The sequence below is a fragment of the Garra rufa genome, chromosome 12, assembly GCF_049309525.1.
Source record: "Garra rufa chromosome 12, GarRuf1.0, whole genome shotgun sequence".
Classification (NCBI taxonomy): domain Eukaryota; kingdom Metazoa; phylum Chordata; class Actinopteri; order Cypriniformes; family Cyprinidae; genus Garra; species Garra rufa.
Genome location: NC_133372.1, coordinates 2,360,141 through 2,368,199, shown reverse-complemented (window position 1 = coordinate 2,368,199; position 8,059 = coordinate 2,360,141). Strand labels below are relative to the sequence as shown.

The 8,059-nt window shown below is 31.2% G+C and overlaps 1 protein-coding gene across 1 annotated transcript in view; it reads left to right on the top strand.

Annotated features, from left to right (window-relative positions):
- Window positions 1-4,435: 4,435 nt before the first annotated feature.
- The window catches only part of LOC141346792 (plexin-A1-like), a 48,255-nt gene continuing 44,631 nt past the window's right edge, over window positions 4,436-8,059 (top strand). Inside the window, exons 1-2 of the mRNA XM_073851750.1 lie at window positions 4,436-4,477; window positions 4,566-4,766. Of these exons, the coding sequence (XP_073707851.1) occupies window positions 4,436-4,477; window positions 4,566-4,766 (243 nt within the window). The remainder of the gene's footprint in view (window positions 4,478-4,565; window positions 4,767-8,059) is intronic.

Sequence of the window (8,059 nt, the reverse complement as noted above, 5' to 3'; positions counted from 1 at the left end):
CTAAAATAAAATTTGTAGATTAAGTTGTAATTGTGCATTATGACTGTGCCATTAATTTATTTAAATATTGTTTATTGTTGATGAAGAATAGCCATGAAGTTGACAGCAAAAACTATTCATTTTATTTATTGTTTAACTAAATAATTTTCTGTGCCAGTGCAAGAATAACAAAATACTAAAAGCACCAATTACACACCTAATTCCCTCCCTTTGCTGTTCATTTTGTTGAATTAGCGCTAAAAAGCTTCTTGTCTTTGTCAGATATTGAGAAAGAAAGAAGTAAATATGGAATTGCCCATTGCATTTATTTATTTATTTTTTCACTGAGCAAACTCAAATTTCTAAACTTCTAGGCTCGAAGTCCCAGGTGATCCTAAAGGCTAAAAATGATCCAAAATTAATCCAAGATTGCAGGCAGAGCCTAGAGAAATGTTGACTTTCTTGGTTTAATATGAGAAAGTAATTGAATTTTACCCAATAATTGTGTGTGCTGTGTATTAATGCTTTGATTATTAAGTTTTTATCTTAGCAGCATGCCAATGTGTTAGTAGAGTCTTGTGTTCTTCATATCAGTTACTTATACAACAGTTCCCTATGTAGACAGCACTGGCGGCTCACTGATGAGGTCACTATAGAGAGTGTAGATGGGTAATCACATCCTGAAGAGCTCTGACATCTAAACGACGTTTGCTTTCCGTTCAATTTAGCAGGGAAATATTTAAATGAGGCCATTTAATTTAAATAAATTGAATTTAAACATTTAAATTAGTTCAGCACACTGACTTGAGAATGATCAGTGGCTTTCTGATGGGCTCCTTGAAGTCGCATTACGGCTCATTTTCCATTTATTGCACAAAGCTGTTTTCTTCAGTGTTGAAAGTGGATTTTATGGCTCTTGTGCTCCGGGCCGCCGGAAGGATTTGAATATGGTTGCTCTGCCCCGGCTTACCGGAACAAATATTAATGTTTTACGGTGGGAGATATAATATTTTAGAAGCAGGTGTGGCATAGTTCAAGTAAAAAACCAATAGTCTTTGAGCAGCTTTAGCTGCAGTGGTTATAGTTGTGTTATCATGCATAGAAAAGCATTTTTTGGGGTTGGTAAGATTTTTAAAGTTTTTGAAAAATACACTTTTTTGCTCTTTCTTTGCATTTAGTTGATTAAAAATGCAATAAAACAGTAGTATTTAAATAATATTTTTACAATTTAAAATAACTTTTTCTATGGAAGCTCGTTTCTACCACTGAATTCAAAAATAGGTTGTGACTTGTCTCACATTTTTCTCAGAATTGTGAGATGGAAACTAACAATTGTGAGTTATAAAGTCATACTGTGATATTGATAAATAAAGTTGTAATTGTGCATTTTTCACTGTGCATTTAATGTATTTATACATTGCTTATTGATGATAAAGAAAAGCCATAAAGTTGACAGTAAATACTATTAAATTTTGAGATGACAGACCTGTGCGACGCACCTGTATTTGCTAATTCACTTTCTGAGCCATTGCAAGAAAAACAAAATACTCATACATCAATTACACACCTAATGCTCACCCTTTACTGTTCATTTTATTGAATTAGCACTAAAAATCTTATTGTCTTTGTCAGATACTGAAAAAGAGAGGACTAAATATGGAATTGCCTATTGCAGCAATTCTTCCTTTTATTTCTCATAATTGTGAAATATAAACTAACAATTGTGAGGTATAAAGTCAGAATTGTGAGATACAGTATAAACTCTTGAATCTGTAAACATATCAAGCTTTTTTTCCCTCCTCAGAACTGGACTTTATAACTCGCAATTGCAAGTTTATATCTCACAAAAAAAGTCAGAATTGCTAAATACAAAGTTGCAATTCTGAGAAACCAAAAAAAAAAAAACGGAATTATGAGATACAAAGTCAGAAATGGCAGATACAAAGTCACAATTGTAAGAAAAAGTCAAAATTGCAACTTTTTATCTCAAAATTCAGATTTTTTTTTTCTTAGCAATTTTGAGTTTGTATCTCGCAATTCTGACTTTTTTCTCAGAATTGTGAGATATAAACTTTATATCTAGGAATTCTGACGTCATAACTTACATATCTCACAATTCTGAGAAAAAAGTCAGAATTGCGAGATACAAACTCAAAATTGCTAGAAAAAATCTGAATTGTGAGATAAAAAGTTGCAATTACCTTTTTGTCAGAAATGGGTTTCCATAGTTTTCTATGTAAATATATGTATTTTCTTGTGATGATCAAACCTGAATTTTCAGTGTTATTCAGTCTTTAGTGTCACATGATCCACGGTTACGAATATTTGGCGGAAACTGTGATACATTTAATCTTTCAGGATTCTTTGATGAATATACTGTAAAGTTCAAAAGAACAGCATTTCTTTGAACCAGAAATCTTTTGTAAGATTGTAAATCTCTACACTGTCACTTTTGATCAATTGAATGTGTCCTTGTTGAATAAATGTTTTAACTTTCTACTTAAAGTAATCCTAGGGACCCCAAACTTTTGATTGGGATTGTATGATCTTATATAAATTATTTAGTTTTATTTGACTGGAGGTGCTTCAGTTCAACTGACCAAAACATGACCAAAGCTCAAGGTTTTTGCTTCTACAGAAGCTCTTCAAAAATATTTAGGGTTTCGAAAAATCACTTTTTTTTCAGCAAACATCCCTCCTTCACTTAAACATCTCGTTGCTCGCTTACGTCTGTAAGGTAGCTGTGGTTTGCAGGCGTGTGGGCGGCTGACCGGACGCTGCTGTGGTCACTCTTTACGCTAAATAAGCAAAAGACAGGAAGCCAGCGCTGTTACCAAAAATACTGTCAGTTTATGGATGAAATCAGAATAACATCAGGAGAATTTCCTTCGGTTTGAGGAGGAATTGCTGTTAGACACCTGGAGGAATCCGGTGATTTCCTGCTCTTGGTTTTATCCTCTTGATGTCAGTGAGACTCATAAGTGCTCCTCGCTCCGCATTAACAGCTGATTTTATAGCTTCATTTATCAGGCCGTCATTCAGGGGGAGGTTATGAGGTCTTTTTCTTTATCAGATATGAATATCTACTTCCTCTGCTCTCTCTCACTTCTCCAAACTCCCATCTGTAAAACTGTTTCTATGGTGTTTATACATGAAGAGTTTCATAAGAGATTTTCTATGGCTGTTGAGTGTCAACTTCCCATCTTCTGTCCTCCCGTTTTTCCATCCTTAGCAGAATTACTGACTGTATACAGCACACACTCTACAGATTTGATTTGATTCATTAATGACTCATTAAATTGATCAAAACTGACAGCAAAGATATTTATATGTTGCAGAAGATTTATACTGTGTATGTATATATAAATTTTAATTATCCATATAATTATTTATATATATAAATGTACTACTATTCAAACTGTCTAGGGTCAATAAACATTTTTTAACAGTTAATCATTTTTTAAATTGTAAATTTTTAACTACAGTAACAGTAAAAACATTTGTAATGATTTTCTATTTCATATAAATGTTGTTTTAAATCAACAAAAAAAATTATATATAAATGTGTATTTACAAAAAATATCATTAGTCTTATTTATAAATCCAATTCAAAGATTGCATAGCAATATATTTTTGAATAATTAAATGAATACATGCAACATACAATTTATATATAAACTATTATTATTTCTAAAAATAAAGTATATTTCTAAAATAAATACATAATATATATAATAATAATACAAAATATTCTCTAGTATTTCTGAAAATTAAATATATACATTTTAGTGTATACATTTAGTAATACATGTATGAATTAATATTTTTTTAAGCAATTAATAAATTACTAGTTTTATTCAGCAAAGATCCATTAAAACAAAAGTGACAGTAAAGACATTTCTAATGTCGAAACAGATTTCTGTTTTAAAAAAATGCTGTTCTTTTGAATTTTCTATTCATTTATGATAAAATAAAAATATTTTCACACAAAAAAAATGAAGCAGCTCAACAGTTTTCAACATTGATAATCAGCAGAAATATTTCTAGAGCATCAAATCAGCAAATTGAGATGATTTTTTTAAGGATCATGTGACATTGAAGACTGGAGTAATGATGCTGAAAATTCAGATTTGAATTACAGGAATAAATTACATTACATAGAAAACAGCTGTTTTAAATTATAATAATATTTCACAATTTTAACTGTATTTTTGATCAAACAATTGCAGCCTTGATGAGCAGAAAAGATGTTTGAACATCCAGTCATGGTTTGAGGCCTCAACTGACTGGACTCATGTTTTATTACTCAAGTGCACACACACACAGAGAAAAAGCAGTGAGGTATTCTGGGATATCCTCCAGATAATGTCACCAATCCGGCTCGTTTCTCCATCATGTCTTTGCGTGATGTTGCTCCATGTGTTCCCCATCAGGCTTGTTTAACCGAACGTCAAACATGTCAGCTGGTCTGGAGGACCGATCGCTCGATGTCCTTCCTGTGTTTTGTTGTTTTAATAAGAATTATTTCCCTTTCTAGAAGTGTTTGAGTCAGCTGATGATAACAGATGTCGGTCTTTCTGTCACAGGACTGTCCTCAGATTCTTCCGTCCACTCAGATCTACATTCCCGTCGGCGTCCCGAAGCCCATCACGCTGTCGGCCCGGAACCTTCCGCAGCCTCAGTCCGGCCAGAGGAACTACGAGTGCATCTTCCGCATCCAGGGCGAGACGCACAGCGTGACGGCGCTGCGCTTCAACAGCTCCAGTATCCAGTGCCAGAAAACCACAGTGAGTTGAACACAACATTCACATGAGCATTCAGTGCTCAGTACATCCACACGAGCTCTTTACTTTACACAATAGCTGTTCATCATGACAGAAGCATAGTCTTGTACACTTAAAATTTGTTCTGATCAAAAGTTAGGGATCAGCATGTTTTTTAGGGGACTAATGTTCAGGATGCATTACATTAATCAAAAGTGACAGCAAAAACATTCTATTTCTATTTTTTAAATCAATTTAGTTTTTAGAACTTCTGTTCATCAAAAAAATGCTGAAAAATAAATGTAGCAGTTTACACAAAAATATTCGGCAGCACAACTGTTTTCAACATCGATAATCAGAATAATTAGAAATATTTCTTGAGCAGCAAAAAAAAAAAACTTAATTATGAGACATAAAGTCAAAATTATGCCAGAAAAAGATGCAATTATTAGAAGAAAAAAAATCAGTTTTAACTTTTTATGTCAATTTTTTTCTTATAATTATAAAAAAATAAATAATAATGTCGCATAATTTTGACTTTTTCAAATCTCATATGATTTACCAAAGCATTTTTTGTTTCAATATGTTTATTCATTTGTGACCCTGGACCACAAAACCAGTCATAAGGTTAAATTTTACAAAACTGAGATGTATACATCACATGAAAGCTCAATAAATAAGCTTTCTATTGATATATGATTTGTAAGGATCGGACAATATTTGGCTGAGATACATCTATTTGAAAATCTGGAATCTGAGGGTGCAAAAAAATCTAAATACTGAGAAAATCACCTTTAAAGTTGTCCAAATTAAGTTCTTAACAATGCATATTACTAATCAAAAATTACATTTTGATATATTTATAGTAGGAATTTTACAAAAAATCTTCATGGAACATGATCTTTACTTAATTTCCTAATGATTTTTGGCATAAAAGAAAAATCAATAATTTTGACCCATACAATGTATTTTTGGCTATTGCTACAAATATACCCCAGCGACTTAAGTTTTGTGGTCCAGAGTCACATTTATAATTATAAATGTATATATGTGTATTTATACACTACTTTTCAAACAGTTTGGGTCAATAGATAATTTTTTTTTTTTGCTTTTAATAATTAAACATTTTTAATACTTTTATTACCTTTATTCAGCAAAGATGCATTAAATTAAATAATATGACAGTAAAAATATTTGTAATGATCAGTGTCATATAAATATGGTTCTCTTAAACAAAAAAAGGCATATAAATGTTGTTCGTTTACTAAAGATTTATATTTTAAATGCATTTTTTCACCTTCTATTAATCAAATAATTCCTGAAAAATAAAATGTGTCAGTTTCCACAAAAATATTTGGCAGCGCAACATTTTTTACATTGATGATAATCAGAAAAGTTTTTTGAGCAGCAAATGAGCAAATTAGAATGATTTCTTAGTATTAAAGTTTGTTTATGCCACATAAGAATCATGCTTTGGTAAATCATATTAATTTGAGATATTAAGTCAAATTATGCCACAAAAAGATGCAATTATTATTAAAATAAATTTAGTTTCAAATTATAATTATCTCATAATTGTGATTGTCTCATAATTTTGACTTTAAAATCTTATAACTATGATTTACCAAAGCATTTTTAATTTCTTTATTTATAAATGTGTATATATACACTACTATTTAAACATTTTTGGGTTCTTTTTTTAGAATAACATTTTTATACTTAAAAAAAAAAAAACTTTTACAATTTTTTTTAATACTTGTACTACTTTTGTTCAGCAAGAATGCAATAAATTGAACAAATGTGACAGTAAAAATATTTGTAATGATTTTCAATGTCAAATTATTTTTTTATTTTTTTTTTACATTTATATAATTGTTGTTTATTTACTTAAATGATTTTCAATTCGGAGGGTAGAGCAATATATATTTTAATAATTATATGAATACATGTAATATACAATTTATATATAAACAAATATTTCAAAAAAATACTTAAATATATACATTTTAGTATATAATTTAAGAAGTATAAACAAAAGTGACAGACATTTATATCTTTCTGTTCATCTGTGAATCCTAAAAAAATCATATCTAAATATATTGAGTAGCACAACTGTTTTCAACATTGATAATAATCAGAAATGTTTGAGCAGCAAATCATCAATGCATATTTATTTGTTTATTTTTCTATCTTGAATGGCAGCATCAAGCTTCCTCAGAAAACTAGAGTAATAATGCTGAAAATTCAGCTTTGCATCACAGGGATAAATTAAATTTTACAAAATATTCACATAGAAAACAGTTAATTTAAATTGAAATAATATTTCAATATCAATATATCGCAATATTGCACAATATATTTAACAGTATTTTTGATCAAATATAAGCAGCCTAGATGATCAGAGGAGACTTCTTTCAAAACAATACATTTCATGCAATCTTACATTTATGCATTTAGCTTCTGAAATTCTGTTTTATGTCTTAAGGCAGTGCTGAGAATGCAATATATTCTTGCGTTGTTCATTTCAGTTCAACACTGATTTTTCGAAATCATATGGCATCAACCCATGAAACTGAGCTTGCATTAGCGTTTGCATTCACATATTTGCATAGACTAACTCACAATGCTGACTTGTGATGATTTCACTTTCATAGCAGTGCTGCATTGATTCAGCATGTTAAATAATAAATCAGTTAAACATTGAAAGATCAGTGTTAATTTCAGATGAAATCACCTTTCAGTTTTGAATCTCTGACTATAGGAAGGTTGGATTGAATCCCAGAGTCTAAATCAATGAGCTGAGCTCCAGTCACATGATCATATCAGAGTCACACTAAGATTAATACAATAATGAGAATGAGAGTCTATGAGTAATCCTCCATCCTCAGCATGTGTGAGTTTTGTTGGTTATTTATCTAGAGTGGGTAGATCATAGTGAACTTGTGTTATTCCCACACACACTGTTGCAAACATACTTAATAACCGGCACATTGATCTAATAAGAAGAGCGCCAGATGAGAGCAGTATTTCTATCCAAACGAACACACACACAGTGTCTTATTGTTTTGTGGAAGCGGCACAGATGGCGGAGGACTCGTCCTGCTGCCCGTTCGTTGAAAGCCGAAACTTATTTGGCAGAGTTTGATTATTATAAACAGTTTGTGTCTGTCTAGATGGGCGAGTGTTTTTGGACACAAGTCTCGGTTTGGCTGCGTGTTTCTCTCTGGACGACTGGCTTGTATTGTGTTCTTGTGGTTTCCATCCGAAGGCTCTTCTTGCACTCTAGTGGTCAGAACAGACCCAAAAACTGAAACGCA